Here is a 21,325-nt window from a genome sequence, read left to right on the forward strand (position 1 = left end):
CAGCTTGTGCTGTGATTTCAAAGTCACAAGTGTGGCACCAATCTTACAGGGAAGATCTAGAGAGCCCCCAGACCTTATTGCTAAGTTCCAAGTAGAAGGACATATAATTGAACGTGGAGGTACATAGAAAAGGAATAGAATGAAACACGGAGATTATGTTTTAAATGAAACTCTGTAAGTATATGAATAGTTTGACATGGTGCGTTGTTTGGAGCAGTGAGGGATGGACTCAGCGATCCTGCCAAAGGTCCTTTCATTTTCCAATAGCAGTTTCATTTCTTTGACACTGTATCACTGACATCGGGGGAGACTTGATTTTGTAGTTCGGAGGGAGCAGGAAGAAACCTGCAGTCGCTGTACTTCTGTATCTAGCTTGTTGCTTTTGAGCCCTTCAGGATATTTGTACTATAAGACAAACTACATAAAATCCAATTCCAGTCTGTTCTTGAGCCCAATCATTATGCACAGTCAGACAACAAACATGGGGGTGGGATGTGATGGAGTAAACATTTGTTGTTACTATGCTAATTATGCATTTCATGTAGACCTCCATATAATTGTTACAAACAAAACACATTTATGGTCTGTAAATTGCAGAGTTTGAGAGACTCTGTCGCTCAAGTTGCTTTTGCACATGTACAGAGCTTGAGCATACCACTCATTAATAAAGTACCTGCTCAGTTAAATTTCAAATGGTTGCCAAAGGAAATATTTTAACTTTTGGGTGGGGGAGTGAAGAATTAGAGTTTCTTTGCTGGGATCCTGAAAGTAGCACAGGCTTTGCAACTTGCAGTGCCATTTCCTTTTGTCATTTGCTATTTCTGATCAGAAGTTACGTGCTTGTCAACAAAAGATGTTACAAATGTGTTAGTTATGCTCTGGAAAAAATGCTCTATGAGTCTGACATGTTTTGGAAGGCTGAATCAACAGGATTCCTGGGGCTTCTTAAAGATGGCAAGACTCAGAGGGAGAATAAAATAGCACGTGGGTCCCAAATTTTCAGTTGCATTATAAACATTTTGAGGAAACTTTACAGTCGAGTGGGTGCTGATCCAGTAACTGACTCTTGTCAGTTGGGAAATGCATGCGGTATGCACTATGTGTGTGTTAAAATTCCTGTGGGCAGCTTTGGGAGGTTTCAGGTTTGATTAAAGCCTTTTTTTTTCCCCTCCCTTTAAGAAAAGCACTGCAGCTTCGCTGATGTAAAATGCTAATCTTGGCATAAGGCAGTAATAGCATGCATTTCTATTTTGTATGTATAAAAAAACTATTTCAACTTGAGATCTGAGTCCATGCTTAAGAGAAACCACAAAGTATGTGGACGTAGGGTCATGTTTTTGGCAGATCAGCTAGACTATAGGATATAATAACATGCTGCAGTTGCAGCTGGTACACACTGACTTCTGCAGCTATGTGTCCGCACCACAATGCAGCAACACAGGACCACACTAAAATATAAAACATGCTGAAAAATATGGATCTTTGGCTTTTTTGCTAATAGGGGTTAATTATGGGCATGATAATGCTCTGGCAGTTTTTTAAGATCCTTTAAACGTTAGGATGGAAGAAGTTGGCAGTTCACTGCAAGCATCAGAGTTTGTTCATTAGTGATCCAGAGCATCATTCTTAAGCCTGCTATCAACCCACTAATGTGTAGGTAAGTATGGTTCATCCCTGCATTGGAAACCCAAGTAGAGGGAGGAGTGGTGAGCCGAGGCCCAGATGCTCTGTTGTACTAAAGAGAGAGCTGCACACGCTGGTCTAGAACTGCACTTGCTTTTCTGCAGTTTAAGAGGTTCTCACGTTGTGCATCTGGGATGTTTGGCAAGGCGCAATGTGCCCTCACAGAGCTTTTCATGCCTGTTTCTTGCTGTAGGAAACATTGAACAAATCCACTAGTTCCCGAAGCTTGAAGTCCCTTGAAACAGACAGCAGTGAAACAGAGCTGGAACGAGTTCTGCGACGCCGGAAAGTGACCACTGACCAGGACAGCGGCAGTAAGTGGCCGGACTCCTTCATAGTCCTCTTCCTCTCCTTGCGTTAAGTGACTCTTGAAGCTTGACTTTCTCTTCCAGACCAATCCCATTTCAGCCATTACGGAGAACCCTGCTTACTTCTACAGTGACTCATTCTCAGTGACATTTTCTCCAAGAGATGCCTCTGTCAGGATTTTCTGCGCACTCACACAGCCATATATGCCCAGGTTCCTCTGTCCTGCCTGGAGCTCAGACTGAGGTTAATAGTCTGAGCCTACTGCGAAAATACTTTTGAAAGGAATGCTAACCAGAGGAATGAGGGTTTAGGAGTAATGTTTTGAATTAACCTCTTCTGCAGAGCAAGGGTCTGCAGTTTTTAAGCTATGCTTTACTGTCCGCATCTGTAAGAAACGATGTTCTGCCTGGTTAGAAACACAGTTGGTGCAAGCGTAAGTCCATGCCATAGTCTATGCAGATGTGGCTGGTTTTAATGTCACTGTATGGTTATAGCTTGGACTTTGTAGACAGACAGCTCACTGACTACTCATTAGTACGAGAACAGGCTGCTTTGTTGTTCGGCTGGCGCTCTCTCCGGCTGTGCTTCAGGCTGGGAGAGCACTGGCGAGTCGTGAGTTGGTACTGCTGCATGGACAGCTGGACTTACCATCCCAGAAGGGGGTTGAGTGCGCGGCTGTGTCATATAGCAAACCCTGCTTGAGGTACGAGAAAGGGTTAATCTTGGTGGGGAGAGCAGAAGCTGCAAATATGATATTTTGATACTCTCCATGCACTGGATGCTGTTCTTTAAAATTCCTTTTTGATTTCTGCAGTTAGCTTGAATTCTGCTGTGCTTATGTGTTGTTTCTAGACCAGTCAATCTGGATAACAGAAGCATGAAACTTTCTTTGGGTTTTAGGTCCCACTGGAATCTTGGCCACATCAGAATCGAAATCTCTGCCTGTGCTAGGTTTGGGAGCCAGTGCCGCACAAACAGCATTGAACAAGAAAGACCTGGAGACAGAATTCAGTTCCAAAGTACCCGACTCAGATCCTGTCTCTAACCAGCTTAAGGGTGTCACGGGCTCCAAGCCTACATTACAGTAAGTGGAATATGGATTTCTAGATATATTTTAGTACCAGATCTGTTCAGCTGGTGCATTTTGAAAGTGATTTAACATCTGTTTTGGTTAACAGGATAAATGTACAGTCTGCAGCTGTTTGCCACTGACTTCTCAAATAATTTGCAGTCTCACGTAGAGGTAGAAATTGAATTCTCTATAATAAAACTCTTTTCCTCTAGAATCTCTGAACATTCTTTAAAAATAAAAGTTCATCATCTCTGCCAAAAAAAAAAAAAGAACTCAAAGAGTTTTCAAGGAATAGCAAGGTTGAGTGTTTCTCTATATCTGAAGAGGGGAGATAGTTATATACTGAATTCTTGGTTTCTAAAAAAAGGTAGTTCTAGCAAGTTTTTTAAAAAATAGAATCATATAAATCATATTAGTTTGTATACAGGTGTGCAGGGCAGTTTCCATTGGACCAAAACAGGTGCTATTACTCTTAAATGTTTGTTGGTAAAAACTCTGAATTACCTTGAAATCCCAATGTTAAGATTCTTCAAAAAAAACCCCTCCCTGAGCTCCCGGGTTGTGCTGCATTTGCACAGACAGGCAGAGGAATCTTTCGTCTCACCGGATTGAAGACCCGAGGTGCCAGCTCAGCATCAAAGAGTTAAACCTGCTGCGGAATTACTTCTTTCAGACAGATCCCGCGGAGGATTGGTTTGTGTTACAACAATACCAAGCTCCTTTTGAAATTAGGCTGTGCAGTTGCTTCAGTTCCCTTGCCAGGTTGTTTGTCAGTTTGTCACTTCAAGAAAAGGAAATAGATCAGACAAATCAGATCGGCAGAATATTGTAATCATGGCTAATTAAACCTCTTGATTTCCTGTTCTATCAGTTAAAAAATCCCACCAGTACCAATTCTAGCTCCACTGCCTAGTTCAAAGGAGTAAGTCACGACAAATGAGCTGGAAATTCAGTTCACATCTATTTTTATGAACTGATATTTACTTCACTCTCCTGCAGGTACTTTTATAATTTATTTTTGAATGGATAAGGAGCCAGATTTCCTTTTGTGCCCTACAGTTTTATGCTATTTGCACCGAGTTTTAAAAGTAGAATGCCTTTTCCAATCATACATATTTTCCCCTTTTATTTCATTTAAGTATCCTTAGAAGAAAGATGATCTTCATTTTAATTTAATCAGAAAGATGAAGATTTGTTCAACAGTTAATTTGACATGAATAATGCCATTGCATTTTCTTGAACTGCTACCCTGACACAAAGGTGAGGTTGTTCCTGAAAAATAGTGTTTGTAGTTTGTGGATTTCTACAATTTTGAACAGATAACCTTAATCAGAAAATACAGCAGCTCCTACCACCTTTTGTCTACCTTTTATTCCACCAAACTAAGTGGAAATTGCATTTACAAGAAAGGAAATGAAATAATTGCAGGCCCCAAGGTCTCGCAGAATGCATGGTGAATTGACAGTGAAAAGGATCTTGTGTTGACAGTCACAGTTGTTACGTGTTATAAAAGCATATGTGAAGCTCAATTTATTTCTCAGCTTGCCTATTCAGTGACATCCTAAAAGACACATTTCACTTTAATTTATCTGTTTAAACCATTAAACCAAATGTGGGGGCCAGATTCCTTAGTGCTGCAGGGCTGCTTTGCACCGAGTCACTGGTGTAAACCTGCTTAATTGGAAGGGCTCATCGTTGAGGATGGCTTTCCAGCAAGAGAGAAGGTGCTGGGGCTATCATACTTTTCTGCCACTGGGCTGGCAGGGAGGAGCAGAAATACCTAGGTGCTTCATACCATGTTGAAGTGCAGTGGCTTTTCTTCTTTCTCCGGGGTACTGTTCACAGCAGAGGTTAGTAGAAGCAGCCTCCAGACACCAAGGTGTGTAAGCGCTGTTTTGAAACAGCATTCATTTGAAGCAGGCATCAGAAGAAAGTTCATGTGTCTGACAACTTGGCTCTATAGTTAGGCAGTTTTCTGGGCTTCCCCGAGTACTAGCAGTTTAGTTTGGATCAGCAGAATGCTTCTGAAGCAAATCTCCCCATTTGCTATGCTGTGATTTGTATCCTGGAGTGGTCTTGGTGCGTAAACTGAATCCCTGGATTCGTTGGATGGGTGAAACTAAACCAGAAGACGTGATCCAGCCTTCAGTGGTTGTCCCGGGGGCCACATGAGAGCTAGTTCAGTGAATAACCCCTCGAAACGTGTTACGAGGACATGGGTCTGAAGCACAGGCTGTTTCCCTCTACAGGTCTGCTCCTGTGGCACCACGCTCTTTCCTAAAGTAGACCATGTTAACGCTGCTTTGAGCAGATACCCTAAATAACAAAGGCATACAAAAGATTTATTGTGCCTCCTCTTTTCCTTATTCATACCTGAGGTAAAAGGATGCAGCTGTCTCATCATTTGCAATTCCTTGAAATCTGTCAAAGGTGTGACCTGCTTCAACTGTTTGCAGCAGCCAAGCAAACCTTTTATATAGCACAGTAGAGGATTGCATGTCTCATAATTACCAGGTGTCTCTTGCAGTGCAGTGTTTATTCTTTTTTTCTTCACTTAGATTTTAATGCACAGCTTCCTATAGAAAACCTTAGGGATAGTTGTGCATGAGATACTTCTCTTTGCTGCACCATCCATTTACTAAGGTTTGTAATCCGAAGGAGGAGGTAATACGTACAGACATTTAAATGCGAACAGCCCTATTCATCATTCTTTATTCACCTTGAGTAACAGTTGAGCACACCCGTTCTCATGGAGAAAGAAGGTCACGTCTTTGAAAAAAGACCCAGTCTTGAAAATGTATCTGTGAACAATAAATACATAGACAGAAGTCAGCTCGTTGAGTAAAATCTTAGATCCTTCTGGCACCCAAGTGAGTGACAATCTAACCTAAGTACTACTGGGGTAAGGAATTTCAGTGTTTGGTTAACGTAGGACTCATAACGTGGTTGGTTACTCCCGTGGTTAAGTGTTACCAAAGCACTTGGCCACTGGCTGAATCAGTTTGTTACCAAAGGAGGGACTGTGGAAAAGGGCTCTAATATCCCCAGATACAGGTTGATTCTGAAATTTCCCTGTAGTCAAACTAAGTGATGATGGCTCAGAGAAATGAATTCAGAAAAAAAAATTTGGGTTTTGAACCACTAGGTGAGGTGTTATTTTGGTGCAGGAGGTTGTTAGAAGCTATTAAGCAAATGATTTGGAATGCACGAAATTTCGCTGAGGTGGTGCTGAGGGGGACGACATCAATAATGCGTGTCCTATAGAGAAATGGAAGCCTTACCTTAGTATTCAGGTAACTTCCTCCGCAAATCTCTTCCCAAATGTTTAACCCAGCGTGAGTGTAATTCTGTGACAATTGCTTAGAAGAGAATAGGTGACAATTTACTTCCCTTGGGAGCAACGAGAGTTCCCGGGACTCCCTGGGGCGTGCAGACACAGAAGGGAAAGGTGTGGCTGGCTCTGCCCCTGCGTTTTGGGTTTGGGTTTTTTTTTTTCCCCAGCACTTTGTAAACATTTTGTTTCTGGGCAGCAGACTTCTCCGCTAACAGAGCGAACCACAGAGAAGGGTTAGTCTTAATCTGATGATTTTATACAATTAAAGGATTTGTCCTCCTTCTCCTGGCTGTAATCTTAGTACCCCTGAATCATCTACCAGCTCTGCGGGAAGCAGCTCAGCCTCAGCTAGACAGAACTGCAAAGGTTTTCCAGCATAGGTTGAACATGAGCAATTTAGTTCGAACAACAAATGAAGAAAACAATGGGATGTTCTGCAAGTTTGAGGTCTCCTCAATTTGAACTGTTTTAAAAGCCATTATCACACATTTTTCTTACACTGTACTTCTTGTATGCTCTCTCAGTGCAGGTAGAAGCTCTCCAAGACTCTTCATTTAAATTAATTTGCCAATCTTTTTGAGCACTTTCAGAAAAGCACCTAAAAATGGGAAAAATTTCCATACTAAAGATTGTCTGCAGTTCCGTTCTGCTCGCTGCTATGTTGACACCTTTCTGCTCAGCTAGATTTAACAGAGGCATTCCTGAAACAGAGAGGGCTTCTTGCACTTTCTTCACAGATGTCTGGTGTTGTAGATGGTACTGGTACTATCAGAGGACGGAACCAACAGACTAATTCACTAGTGTCACTGGTTGTATTCCCTGTCATTTCCTTTTGACATATACTACGCTGTGATGGAATTTTTTGTTCGTTGAAGACTTTCCGGACTTGGAATTGGTGTATTTTTCACTATTGTTCAGTATTAGCCTTTGGTCCTCTCTGTTGTATTCCCCTGCGTTGTTAAAAATTCTGAAACATTTAATAAATACATCTGAAGCTTTTATTCTCAATAAAAGTTTTTGACTAGAGGATAAAATTGACTCGCCTCCTGTGCTCTGGCATGCAACAGAGAGACCACGGTGGCACTTGCCCAAGCTGAGACCCTGTCTCCCGGCCGGGCTGGCACTGTGAGCAGCTTGGTCCAGGTCAGGGCAGGACTGCTGAGCTGCTCTTATCTGGCAAACCCTCCGAGCGTGGCAGTTCGGAAGGGACATAGTCATTTGGAGCATAAGCGTTACTGTACCAGTGATGGGGATCTTGTAGGAAATGGGAATGTTGGGGTCAGAGTGGGCAGTAGTTAGGCAAGAAGCAAGCTAGAATTGACACACAGGTGTGTGTTTTAAGCGGTATAAGGAAGCAACTGGTGGTGAACAACTGTTAAATCAGCTTAATGCTTCAAATCTCGTCTTTTGGGGCATAAGGAATAGCACCGGTGGAGTTTCACTTTGCTTTTGAAAGCAATTTTGCTTTGAAGAGAGATGACAGCTATTTCAGTGTCCTAGATTAGGGAGCTTGCGGAAAGACACAGTATACTAATTTGATGCCATGTTAAATGTTGGCTTTTGTAGCAGCAATGACTGATCGTACAGCTCAGATTCCGGGCAGAGTATCTACAAGGAATCTTCCCTGCTTACACTATGTACTTGCAAAACCAGTCTTTGCTGGAATAGATTTTTGCCAGTATTTTCTAAATACGCTGTAAAACCCATGAATTTTCCTACGGTGTTTTCCTTGAATGGTTTCCTTTAGTATTCTGCTTTTACATATTGTTAGGAATTTGGATGGGACTTCTTCCAATAAAATTTTCCATGATATTTACATAAGATTCTGGTTTCTAATGGAAACATATTACAATGATTTCATGAATAGAGCAAGGTTAAATAATACCAAGGTTATAATGTTAACCAGAGGAAACAAAGAAAATCCAAGTCTCAGTTGAGAATCTGATCCTTAGTTTGTCCTTTTGTGCTCCTACCGTAAATTAGTCACAAAGCACACAGCAGTACCTAGTTCACAGGCATAACCCTTCATTTTTACACCTTCTGTACCTCCTCTAACTATATAAATGGACTATATTGCTTTCGAGACTATCACAAGCGATCCTCAGTACTGCCTGGGACTTTACATATCCCGTACAATTAATCTAAAATGCACTTATCATCTAAATTGGATTTCACAGTATAGATTTTATGTCTTTAGTCCTAAAAATGTATGCAGACTTATGAACAATTATGTATGGCTGAGTACAATAGCACTAGGTTCTCCATTTCTGGCTTAAATATATAGTTGGACAAATAACAAGAATACCGATAACAACATTAACAACCTTAATGAAGGAAGAGCTTTGCCTAGAGCTAAATGCAAATACCTTGGCTGGACAAATTTCTAATTGTTCAAAACGGTGGCTAACTCTATCTGTACTAATTGCTTTTCTCAGCTTCATTTGTAGCAGCAAAACCTGGTTTTTGAAAGGGAGCACCAAAATTATGTTCATTCTTGCACTGAAACTTTATTATGCCTGCATTCTGCTCTTGACAAACTATTGAAAATGAGCTATGAATACCTGATAAACAGGGTTAATAATTTTTAACAATACCTCAGCTGTAACAGCAGCACTGTCAGGCTGGTGCTGCAACAGCGTAAAGGATTTGAAGAAGGGAATGCTAGTACAACCAAGTCTGAATAGTAATTCTTATTTTTATGCTTGAAGCGCTGATTTAATCACTGGTTTTCTCCATTAAACTACTTTATATCAACATCTTTCATTTTTCTGTCCTTTGAAGGTGGTAAATATGATTGCCGTTTTATCCATTTTTGTTATAAATGAAACAGACTTCAGAGCGCTTGGCTGTGCATCAGTTGTTGGAATGCTGCCATACACTAATGCAGACTCCCCGCTGTGAGCCCAGTGAAGAATTATACTTTGATTCACCAGATTGTATTAAATAGTCCAGCTGTTGGGATTTGAAAGATAGTTACCTCCAAAGTGAAATAAAAATGAACTTGGCATTTATGGCTTTGACCATTTTTATAGTGTTGGGCAATCAGCTTTTCAGAGGTAGCACTTTTTAAAATAACCCTCTTCTGGTTACACTGCTTTAAAAAGTTTAATTTGCTGTAACATTCAAAATACCCCACCTTGTATTTTCTGGAATGATTGGCAACTTTTGCATAAAATAAGCATTATTTCCCTTATGAAATCACTAGCTTCTGATGATAATCAAATGAGTCTGAAACTGTATCTATTAGTGCCAATTTCTGCATTAATTAACTTATACCGAAGTTCTAATGTTAGAGACAATTCTTGTAATTAAAGCTTGAATATGGAATTTCGTTTGCTATACATAGTGCTTCAGTAGCAAGCCGAGGAAATTCTTTTTGAAATGGAAAGTGCGACAACTGTTGTTTCTGTGATTATTTATTTGTTTTTAACCTGTCCATTTACTCTCTCCCCATCAGGTGGGAGCCAGTACATTCTCCGCCCCGTGCTCTAATTGTTGAGTGGGGTGACCTCTTTTTTCTTTGTCATTTTCTCTAGGACAAAGACTGTCGCAATAAAGGGCGGTTCATAGCAGATGGATCCAGTAGCTGAATTTCTTTCTCTGACCCCTAGTTGATTCTACTTTTTCCTTTCAAGGGTGTTATCTTAGCAGTATGGAAGGCTGATTCTTATGAGTAAGCATGAAAAATTAAAAAATATTTAAAAAAAAAGAAAAAACAAGAGGCTGCGTGCTAGCAAATGCAGTTGCATTCAGCAGCTCTGCGGTTAGGTTTCCGGGGAGAGCAGAGCCACACACCCACTGGTGCGTGTCGCACCGAGGTGTTCTGCGCCTGTCCAGTCTGGGGGCTGTAGCTGTACGAGTGTAGACACCTGTACGGCGTTCACACCGCTGTGTAAAGCCCTGTGAAAGATGGGCCGAGCACACGTGCGCGTGATGGCCCCCTGAGGCACGGGGGTTACGTACCCTCAGACGCGTGGGGCCAGCGGGCCCTGGGAAGGGGAAGGGGGCACGAGCCCGTTGCAGCAGCACTGAGCTGGCGTAGGAAACACCCCGGCCTGCGAGGTGCGCAGGTCCTGCTTTCCCAGCCTTTGCCTTGTTCTCTGCTGGTGCCTCCTGGCTAGTCAAAGGGTTTGCCTGCACATTTTCAACACTAGTACAAAGCTTTTGAACATAGACAAGTGCTTTTAGTGTTTATAGCATGATGCTAGCCTTGACAAATAACCCCGGTGTCTCTGACCTTTCCTTCCTCTCTCCCAGCTCAGAGGGCTTTTTATCTGCAAGAATCCCCGCGCTGCAGGCAATCAAGTTTTAACCCCATTTCTGCAGCACAGAACGTAGGGCTAACTCCCTCTGTATTCCAGGAAATCCAGTAGGCAAATTCTCAGAAATCACTTGCATCTGCTCCCAGCGAGACCACGAGCAGCCTGTTGGTGCTGAGCCACAGTGGAAAACCTGGTTATGTCGCCTCTGCCTCCCTGCCATGCAGGAGAGCCGAGAGCAGGGACAGCGCTGTGCAAGTTGCTCCCGGAGCGAGGTGGGGAGCAGCAGCCAGGTTGTCGCTCCTTCAGGCTGCGGGACTCTGAGCCTGCAGCCCACAGGAACGGGTGGCGTTTTCCCTGGGTGCAAATGCTCTGCTGGGCTGGGGGAACCTGAACCCAGCTCTGGGATGAGCAGAGAGAAAATAAATTCTTAAGACTTTAAACTGATCCTTTCATAGTCTAAGGATTTTCTCAGTGCTTTGTAAGTTTGTTTTTTTCTTTTAAATATCTTCTGTGGCTAGCTTAACACATGGTTCAGGAGTTGTAATGTGACTGGTGCATTTTGTCAACTATTGTCTATATGTAACAGCTGTAAATCTAGAAATCTGTTTACCTGTTTAGTAGACCTGTCCCGGTCATACGTGCCACTAATAACAGAAATGCTTCTCTGTATATTTATATTGTTTCTCCTAAATATGAGAACTGTTATCTGTATTCATATATTTATTCTTTTTTCTTTAGATCAACTAGTCATACAGAATTGACAAGAAAAGCTTCTAGCAGTGAAAAAGAGACAGAATCCGTTGTAGTTTTAGATCCTGTTTCCACCAGTGGGGATCAGACGTCTGAGAACGCGCTGAATCAGAATGAAGCGAAAGCAGAAAAAAGGCAGCCGCTGCATAAAGAAACTAATGTTGAGAAAATAAAAGAAAGAGACAGTTCTAACTGTTAATTGTTATTCTGAAAGGCTGTAACTTTTGGGAACCATTATCTGGACATGTAAATTGCATAGGTGTGTTACTAGGGGCTACGGTCAGTACTCCAAACAGTTTTCAAAAACATGGTCTTTTGTATGCAGTTTTGTTACATGTATTAAAGTGTTAAATATAACTATGTATCACTCAAAATCCCTTTCCCATTTTAATTTTGCAGGTATGATTATTATTTTCTTAGACGTTGTCAGTTACCTTTACTTTAAAACTGTATTTGAAAAGGCTTTTTAAATTATTCCTCTGTTCAGAAGGCACCTTGTTAAAGGCCCATTCCAAAGCCTGCCAGAAGCCCCTTGCATCTCTTGACTGGAGAGCTCGGGTTAGACGCTGTGAAGGGGATTATGCGCACACCAGCTTTAGTATGGGGGGTATTACTCATCATTAAAACATCAGCTTTTAGACACATTGCTTTCAAAACATTTTGATATCTACTTAAACCAAGATCTTGTAGGTCTCCTCACTGTTGTCTCCACAGATGCTCTTTTGAGGAAATGAAAAGCACAAGTGTAACACTTCTGTTTCACGTTCCCCCAGGACAGCTCGCCCAGCGACTGCAAAGCAGAGGCCGTGCAGCGTGTCATTTTGGTACCAAGACTTTCGGTAACCATAGCCCAAGTCACAGCTCTGTGGGTTGAGAGTGGTGCTCTCGTTTGGATTAAAAGCTTTTCCAAGGAGGATTTATCTCCTGGGGTTTTGTTTCAGTGTCACATTGCAAAGCTGGGAACTGCTGTAACTGCAGTCTGTGCGTGCTGCTGCAAAACCTGTTGCCCCGGGCTCCGTGGTATGGAGTACGTTTGGGATTCGGTCATTCTAGGACTGCGAGTTATTTCACATCAACGTTTTGAGAAGTCCCAGCTGAAACCTTGCAGCACTAACAAATGAGCCTTTGGTTTGAACCTGGGACACACTAATTTCTTCATTAGGTAACAGTTCATTTAGATGATGCAAATCCCTGTTTCCCTCAGCCCTTATTTCCTATGAAGATAGGGAGGGAGGTACATAATTGATTTGCTCCACTGCCAATGCACATTCCACGGGAGTCTCTTTTTACATTCAACACGGTATCTCATTCTTTTTTAATGAACGAACAAATGTAATCAGGGATTTAACCGAAGATCGGTGTAACTGAAATTGGGTGGTCAAGTACTTGAATGCACTTGGATTATTTTTTATGTAATGATGTGCAACAGTGATAATATTGAAGGATGAATGTTCTGAGTTTCTTGGTTTGGCTCTGCATGCAGCTGTCTGGTGCTTTTCCTAAAAATAAACCGATAGTAACGAGTGTGGTAGTTACACATCTTTTTTGGTGTTTTTTGCATGTTTGCTAAGAAAATCCTGGACTTGATCTAATTGCTGAACTACATATAATTCCTAAACTTGGGGAAATTTGTCTCTCATCGATAACCTTCATTTCTGGGGGGGCGGTTGGTTCTGGTGATTCATTTCTCACTTAGGTATCTGTTACACTGAATTTAAAATGCAACGTTTTATATATGTATTTTTCCTCAAATTATTGCTGCTGTATTATACGTTTGAATTTTCAAATTATACAAAACCCAGAAGTTTTTTAAGAAGTATTTCTTTTTCTTAAACTGTTTGTTACCTAGGACATAACTTATTTATCTTTTCACTGTTGCTTATTAAATGACTCCTGACAAGTTTCCCAGACCTTGTGAAATCGAGTTGTTATTCCCTGCCTGGGAGTGCAGCAAGCTTCCGAGGGATGCCAATTACAGCTTTGTGCCCTACATTTGGGGTTTGCACTGCTGCACTTGTATTGATAGCTGGCTCAAACTGGAGCAAAATTTCCCTTGTAGGCCAGATCTAAGAGCAGCATTGAGGGTGCGTGGGGGGATGGAGCAGCGTAACAGTCAAGGCCTTTGTTTTTTGTAATTTTTTTTTTTTTTTTTACTGTTTGTCAATAGCTCACTCTTTGTATGGAGAGAGATATTTTGCCTTTCCCAAAACAAACATTTAGTTTGACTTAACACAGAGGTGTTTGTTTTGTCAATTTGTAAATACAGCACAGAATTTTGTGGTATTTTCAAACTGTAGCTGCTGCTCAGTTAACTTGGTTTCAGCTGAAAGCAATGGTCTCCTGGGAAAAGAGAGCTGAATGCTTTTAAAAATGTTTAGCTAAAGTGCTTGAAAATAAATGGATTAAGGAATAGTTAAAATATGAGTTTCTTACTATTTTTTTAGAAATTTATCCAAAAGTTAATGCTGACAGCCTAGGTCAGCGTGCTGTTCTCCGGGAGCTGAGCAGGCAGACCTCCAACCTCCTGGGCTGGCTGGGAGAGCTGTGGAGGTAATGAATCCTGCTTTGGGGGAGGAAGCATATCAGAAACTTGTTTTTCTGGATGTGATTCTTCAGCAAAAGCAATAAACTCAAGATTTGCTTCACCTGAAACAGAAGAGAAAAAAAAAAACTTCATGTTTGCTGTAATCTGTTTTCTGGTCATGTTCTCTGCTGCACTCAGATATTTATAAAATCCACCTGATGCTCACAAGAGCCTGTGAAACCCCTTTAAAAGTCTGCTCCTTAGAAACAAAGGAGCAGCAGCCCTGTGCTGTGATCACACACAGCATTAGGGCATGGTGCACAGCAGTGTGACCTGGGATGCTTACTGCTTTCCCTTTGTCACGAATCGCCCACCTTGCTGCCTTGGTTTTGAGCACCCACTTTCCTCTGCACTGGTGCTTTGCAGAAGTTCCATCATGACAGCACCTCTTCCCTGCCCCCAGCCTTTACCAGCTCCACGTAAGCCCAGCTCCAGGTGTTGCTGCTGTAGCTAACGCTTCACCTCTCTTCTCACTGCTGTGTTTCCCACTTCAGTGACACTCCTTCTTCCCTAGCCTCACCCCGTATTCCCTCTTTTCCGCAACCGTGATGTCCATCCCATCACTGAATACGCCTCGGCTATGCGTGTTCCTTTTCAGTACAGGGATGATGGCCAGTCTGACTCAGCTTGCAAGCACTTCACTGTCGCCTTCCAGGTGAATCCGGCGGCTGAACCGCAGCGGTGGCACTGGGGCTGCACGGAGGCGAAGCCACACCGCTCGTAGGCGAGGGCGCCGGCTGTCACAGCTGTCACAGGCCCAGCTGCAGGTCCCCTTCGGTGGCTCCTGGGGGACCCCTGATGGGCCAGTGTCACCTCCCATCCAGGAGCCACTTAGAGAGTCCTCTACTTGCCAGCTCTCCAGCGTATCGCAGAGCTTGTGGCCCGGCCAAATGAGGAGTTTGGTATGCAGCTCAGACGTACCATCTCAATATTTCCCTGCTGCTGATTTAGCTGTTGGATTTTATTTCTGCCAAATGATTAACGGCTTCGGGAATTGTTGCTATTTCATGAGATACAGGTTTAAATATTTGTCAAACGCAAGCTCTTTGTTTAGACTGTACCATTTGAACAGAGGATATATTAATATTGCTGACTTAAAGTTCAGAGCTCTTTATAATTATCTGTCTTGTTTTCAAAAAATGCATTCTGTGAAATTACTGTCTTAGCAAAAAAGAATTTCTGCCCGTTTCTATTTTTTACAATGTTTGTATAGGAGCAAGGGGGAGATGTTGAAAACTCAGAATATTTTCAATATTTTTTTTTTTAAATAAAAACTTTGTTCTATAGCATGCATGTCAAGTTCTACCCTCTGTATAGAACATTGAAAATGATTAGAAACAAGAGGGGAAAATGACTTAATTCTCCTTCCTTTTTCTTTTTCTTAGGCATAATGAATTCTTGCAAACCTTTCCTTCCTTTCTTCCTCTCCTTGTCTCTGCCTCCCCTTCAGACTGTATGCCTCTATTCTGTCTTGATTGATACCTGAGCAAGTGAGAAGTGGTTCTAATGAACTGTTAAGCATTTAGCAGTGTGGAGTACAGTGTAAAAAGATGATGCAGATCCCGAAATGCAGGCAGATGCACACAAGTGGCTAAGGCTGAATGTGCATCGTTAACTTCGGGTTTCCTTGGGTGTTATTTAGTGCTTCCCCATGCAATTGTAGCTTTCCAAACACATTTTGCTGGAAACGCAACAGACAAAAGGGGGTTGTGAAATGAAGTTTTGTGAGCAATATATGTTTAGGGCTTGAGAGGTGGGGTATTTGGCCTAAAATTCCGTTTTGGCAGCTTTTCGGTGTGCTATATGCATGGGTTTTGTTTTGTTCCTTTTGCACTGTGGGCTTCAAGACTCTAACCAATTAATTCTGGAAAAAAGCTTAATGTAGGCTACTCCTCAAGAAGGGGTCTATTTTAACATTCAGTAAACAGATAATCCATTAGGACAACAATATACATTGTGGCAAGTGCTATCCTAGTTTTTTTTTGTCAGCGCTTATTTATAGTCTTTTGATTTCACTTCCCTCCTGTGGTGCAGTTTCAATCATTCTCCCTCCAATCTTTGTTCTCGTATTCATTGCAAGCTGAAAACAAAGTAAGAAAGAAGCTCATACGTAGCGTTCTATTCTTGGCCAGTTCTTCCTCTATAGCAAGAAGGCGGTTGTATTTGGTCACTCTTTCTCCGCGGGAAAGACCTCCCAACTTGATAAACCTGGCACCCAGTCCAACAGCCTTAAATGAGAAAGTGCATATTTTAAAACTCTACGGTTCTAAAGTGAAGTTATTCTTAATTATTAAACATGGTATCCTACTTCTAATTTAACACTCTTATCTTTCTAGAGATAAAAACCCTCCTTTAAATAGAAATAAAATCTCTTAATGAAAGATTTGTTGGAGGCAAACAATAATTTTCACTGGCGGAAGAAATGAAATTTTATTTGCAAATGTAGCTTTAATACAAAAAAGACTAAATATACTAGTGTTAAAAATTTTTGCCTAAAATATTATTACTACTTAGAAATGTTTTAAGTAACTCACATTTTTTTATAAACTAATGCAACCAAATAGATCATACATACTTTTGAATATACTCCCTGCTTTGGCAAATTTCCTGTGTGTTCTCTTTAAACTCAAAGATTAACTCTCTGTGGGGAAAAAAAAGCAACTCTCTAGAAAAAGCCCATTTTGTAAAATGTTGTTTCTTTCTCAAGCAGAAGCAGGCTTTCTCCTTAAAAAATAGTTCATGTTAAAAGCAGTGTTTTGGCAATTCTGCAATTGAACAGCTTTCAATCCTTACCAGATCCACAATGCTATCATCAGAAGATTCTCCATCTGGACTTCCTAATATGGTAATATGTCTTTGACCTATATATAACAGGAGTGTAAAACCTTCATTAGTGTATATTTTATATATTTGACACAGGAATTGTTTGGACTTTTCGTGCTTTTTTTACCTTTGGGCTATCTAAGCTTGAATACAAACAGGAGTAAAACCAATGAAACCCATCTCATAAAGATGTAAACTGTATTAGTTTACCACATTAACATTATGTTTTATTTTCAGCATGGTTAAGGGAATATCTAACACCCTATCCTGATTTCTGTCTCTAGCTGATCTGTCTGGAAATGTATTCTACAGCCAAAGAGGCTGGTTTATTTATTTTAAATGTGTTCCTCGCTATAGTAATGATTTCTCTTCACTATAACAAAGAGTTTACCATTATGACTGAATGAAATCTTTAAGTTGCTATTTACTCACTTTGATATAGTCATTCTGGGCTTCTTGAAGGAATAAGGAAGGAACTTAGATATATTAAATTTGTCCATCCATTCCTTGGGTATAAAAATGAATAAAGAACAACTGATACAAAGAAAAATCTTACATATGAAACCGCACAAGTTCTTAGCACTGTTACCACAAAGGCTCAATAAAATGTAGTCAATAATCTATGATGTAAAGCACAATTTTAAACATTTTGGACTTGCTTGGATTTCTTAATTATCAATACTAGTATTAGTCAAAATTCAGATTACTCAGCTACATCTTTTTCATTTTGTTTAATTCTGATATCTAACTGTATGACACTGAGCTGCAGCGTTGAAGGGCACCTACATTCACAGCATCCACAGTGTATTAATTTACTATAGTTGAAGCCTTGAATGCTGTTTTAAGCTCCTGCACAGAGATTTGTGAATCAAAACGTGAATTTTAGTTTCTTCTGACAAGCACTATCTAAATTAGAAGTGGCAATAATTAAATAAAAAGATTTACAGTTGTAGCAACACTATTTATTGACTTGTAAGATTTGAAAGTCAGCCTTTTCCCCCCCTCTACTCACTGTCCAGAAGTCCAGTAACTTGTATGAGGTCTGATACCATGGTTTGGTTAATATATTTTAGGACAACACCACTGCAGGTTGGTATGTTTATGTTTTGGTCAATTTTAAGTTTGGAAATATATGTGGCAGCATCTTCAGCAACCAGGTAACATTTGGAACCAAGAGCACAGCATATGTTATTCCATTGTTGTCTGTCCTGCATAAACAATCAAGTCAATAACAGGAGTTTAGAAAACTGAATGACAACCCTAATTAAGGAGGTAAAAATTGTAAAAAAAAAAAAATCAATACAAATTTGGATTTAATCCTAAAGATACCCTTCGTATATACATATTATATTCTATACTGCATTTTAAATCTGTCTACCTAAGAAAAACATAACACGGAAATTTTGCTTGGATTTTAAGATTTTGCTAGAAAACATAAATTCTAATCTGGAATTAATCAAAGCTAGTTGCACACAAGTATAGTTTAAAATAGTTCAAATTAAATTAACTGTAGGAGTTTGCAATTTTCACTTCCTTCCTGAGATTTATTTAATTTTAATGGTATATAAAATACTTTTCTATTATTTTATTCAGAGGACTTATTCCTGTGTTAATATTTTAAGTTCCATAATATTTGTTTGAATATAAAATAATGAAACAGGAAGCAGTCATAGACTCAATGACACATATCCAGACAGGATGATCAGATCTCTAAGACTGACCCAGAAGGAACAGCAGAATATAACGCTCTCTTTCCAGCAAACTCCATTTTTATAGGATCTTTTTTTCCTGATTTTAATGCACTGTCCACATGATACAGGGATTTAAGGATAAATAAAGGACAAGGATATATATATATAATTTGAAAGAAGAGATTTATAAATTAATTTGCTTTCTTTGTGTCCACAGAATACAAAGTTCTCACATTAAAAACATTACTTTTCTACTTAATAATTCTGCCAGAAATAATTCCTGGTCTGCAGATCAGACTTTTGTACCTATAGAGCTGCAATCTGTGTGAGGGTGCATTCCCATAAGCATTTCAAGCCCACATGTAAGTGAAAATTAAGTTTTTGACACCTGAACAAATGTTTAAACTTAAGCACTAAAGTGATCTGCTGCCTGGCAATGAATTGTTCGATTGGTACCACAGCTAATCCTCAAGGACCTAATTATCTGTGGCAAAGATGTGGCATGGGTGAACTATGTAGATTCATCAGGGGGGAGGAGGAGGAGGAGAGGCATTTCCCTCCACAGAATTCTATTTCAAACTGTACTTTACTATCTGTTCTAATTCTCTTGCAGATTTTCATATTGCAAATATGTTACTTCACAAGAATTCTCAAGGAAGTTTGCAGCCCTGGCAGGAGTGGGGAATAATCTGGTGTTTTGGAACATGGGTAATTCAGAGTCAGACTGAAACAGTGCAGGGAGACAAGGCTAACTAGAGTGAGGTAACAGTAAACACAGATATTTGAAAAATGAACTTTTAAAGTTCCAGCTAAGAACAAAATCAGATGGATTTTGCAGCATATCTGTTTTAGAATTATTAATTCAGGCACAGGGCAGATTCACAAAGACAACATCACTTTGCTTCCCCCTTCAATCACAGTCTTCATGTTTTGTTCATGAAAACAAACCCCATATATTTATTTCAAAGAAGATAAAGTGTGCAATTTGACAGCAAGAGCAAATTTTTATTGTTGTGGAACTGCAGAATCTAGGTCTACAACTGTAGGTTCTGCTACAATTAAGTAAGTTTTTATACTTTTTATAATACATGGAAACTTAATCTGATGTATAAATGCTAATATTTAAAGTTATGCCATCTGTTTCTTTTATCGATTTATAACTTGATAATACACTTAATTAATAGTATTCTACTTTATTGTTGTAATCTATTGGCCACACTAAATTAACTCCTCTAACCTTGATCACAGTGGTAAATACATGGTACCTGACTACCACTTTAAAAATTCTGCCAAGCAATGCTGCCAGTGACAGGTTGGTTTGTTCTGGCTTTGGGTATAAATCTCATAAAGAATAGCAGCAATAATTTTTTTTTTTTTTTAGTGATTCTAAGGAATATATAACTATGTCCAAATTTTTAGCTAATATAATATAATTTATATATCACTTGAATTTTATGATTTGATTTTATAATTTGAATGATTGTTTACTTTATGAGAAAAATGTAATAAAAATGACTGGTTTAGCAAGTAGAATCAGAAAAAAAAAGCATCTTCTTGTAATTTAAAATATCTGTACTGACCCATATTCTGTTCATGCAAGGGTTATTTTCTGTCAGGAATTATGTCAAAAGTATAGAAAAATTTAGAGTCATTGTCAATTACAGATATGCAAATGAATTGTTACATACATTTTTATAGTGATATATTTGTGCCTAAACTCCAAAAATGTCTTGTATATTTGATACGTTTTGTAAAAATGTGGAAAGTTCATTAATACATCACTTAACAGTATTATCAGTTTTTCAAGGACTGCACTGTGGTATCTTACCTCTTTTCTTAAGGGATCTATTAATGCAATAATAAAAGGAAATTTATTAATCAGTTCCACATACATGTCAACCATTTCATCAGGACTTTTGAACATTCCAGTGAGTATTTCATATTTTCCTTTAACCTAGAAAGTAAAGTAAAAAGCATAAAAGATAAGGAAGGTAATACTTTAAAATCCAGACTACTAACGTAAGCACACAGATCTTGTGACAGTAGTAGCTCTATTAAGGCAGTGGATTGTGTGTCCTTCAATAAGCACACACTCACTTGTCTACGTTTTGTCTAAAAGTGGTCAGTGCATTGTTATAGAAAACTCTGACTAAAGCAACAGTGAGTTTCAGTGGGCTCATGCCAAAGTCTCTGAACAAATTTCAAACCAAGGGAGACCTATTTCAGCATTTTCTAGGCAACACTGCCAGTCTTACACAACTTTATCAGAAAAATAGCAATACTTGACATTTTTATTAAATCTTGCATGAAGAACCTCACTTTTCACTTCCAAAAAAAAGTTATTTTTGTCCCCATTTTCATAAGGAAAATATTGCAAGGGGAAAGAAGAGCACCCTCAACGCTCGAAAACAAGATAGTGCCTTTCCTTGCCTCTTTCCCCTTTCAAAAAAAAGACTAGTTTAAAACTAGTTTCATCACTATGGGAAGCATAAACTGCAGCGTATGAGGATTCTTAAGGGCACACTGTCAAACTGTGCCAGAATACTCACTGCTTGAGTGACTTTTTAACAGTTCAGTAACAGAAAGTTATAGAATTACTGATGATAATTAATTGGTTAACATTTTGCTTATACTGGTATAGGGTACAGATATTACAAATTGTCAGGAAAGCAACTGCTTTCACAAAATACATTAATAATGGAAGGTTTGTCACTATAGTACTCCCGAACACACAATATCTCATGAGATATTAAAGGGAATAGGAAGTTTCTTTTTGTGCTTAGAGAGAAACTAGATTGTTCTTGGAACAAGGGGCAG

At 39.7% G+C, this 21,325-nt stretch overlaps 2 protein-coding genes across 4 annotated transcripts in view; one reads left to right on the plus strand and one right to left on the minus strand.

Moving 5' to 3' along the window:
• SHTN1 (shootin 1) overlaps nt 1-13,320 on the plus strand; it is a 67,995-nt gene extending 54,675 nt beyond the window's left edge. For both annotated transcript variants that reach the window (XM_075757815.1, XM_075757816.1), the window contains 3 exons: nt 1,877-1,997; nt 2,893-3,076; nt 11,399-13,320. In XM_075757815.1, the coding sequence (XP_075613930.1) occupies nt 1,877-1,997; nt 2,893-3,076; nt 11,399-11,609 (516 nt within the window). In that variant the 3' untranslated portion in view covers nt 11,610-13,320. The remainder of the gene's footprint in view (nt 1-1,876; nt 1,998-2,892; nt 3,077-11,398) is intronic.
• Nucleotides 5,760-21,325, minus strand: part of ENO4 (enolase 4) — a 28,466-nt gene continuing 12,900 nt past the window's right edge. Inside the window, exons 10-15 of one of the 2 annotated variants that reach the window (XM_075757812.1) lie at nt 20,337-20,462; nt 17,830-18,025; nt 16,788-16,855; nt 16,105-16,222; nt 13,844-14,056; nt 5,760-5,865 (exon numbers count right to left, since the gene is read on the minus strand). In XM_075757812.1, the coding sequence (XP_075613927.1) occupies nt 13,884-14,056; nt 16,105-16,222; nt 16,788-16,855; nt 17,830-18,025; nt 20,337-20,462 (681 nt within the window). In that variant the 3' untranslated portion in view covers nt 5,760-5,865; nt 13,844-13,883. Of the gene's footprint in view, nt 5,866-13,530; nt 14,057-16,104; nt 16,223-16,787; nt 16,856-17,829; nt 18,026-20,336; nt 20,463-21,325 lie in introns of those variants that run through there. The other variant, XM_075757813.1, reaches the window with a different exon arrangement.

Source organism: Balearica regulorum, chromosome 7, assembly GCF_011004875.1.
Source record: "Balearica regulorum gibbericeps isolate bBalReg1 chromosome 7, bBalReg1.pri, whole genome shotgun sequence".
Classification (NCBI taxonomy): Eukaryota; Metazoa; Chordata; class Aves; order Gruiformes; family Gruidae; genus Balearica; species Balearica regulorum.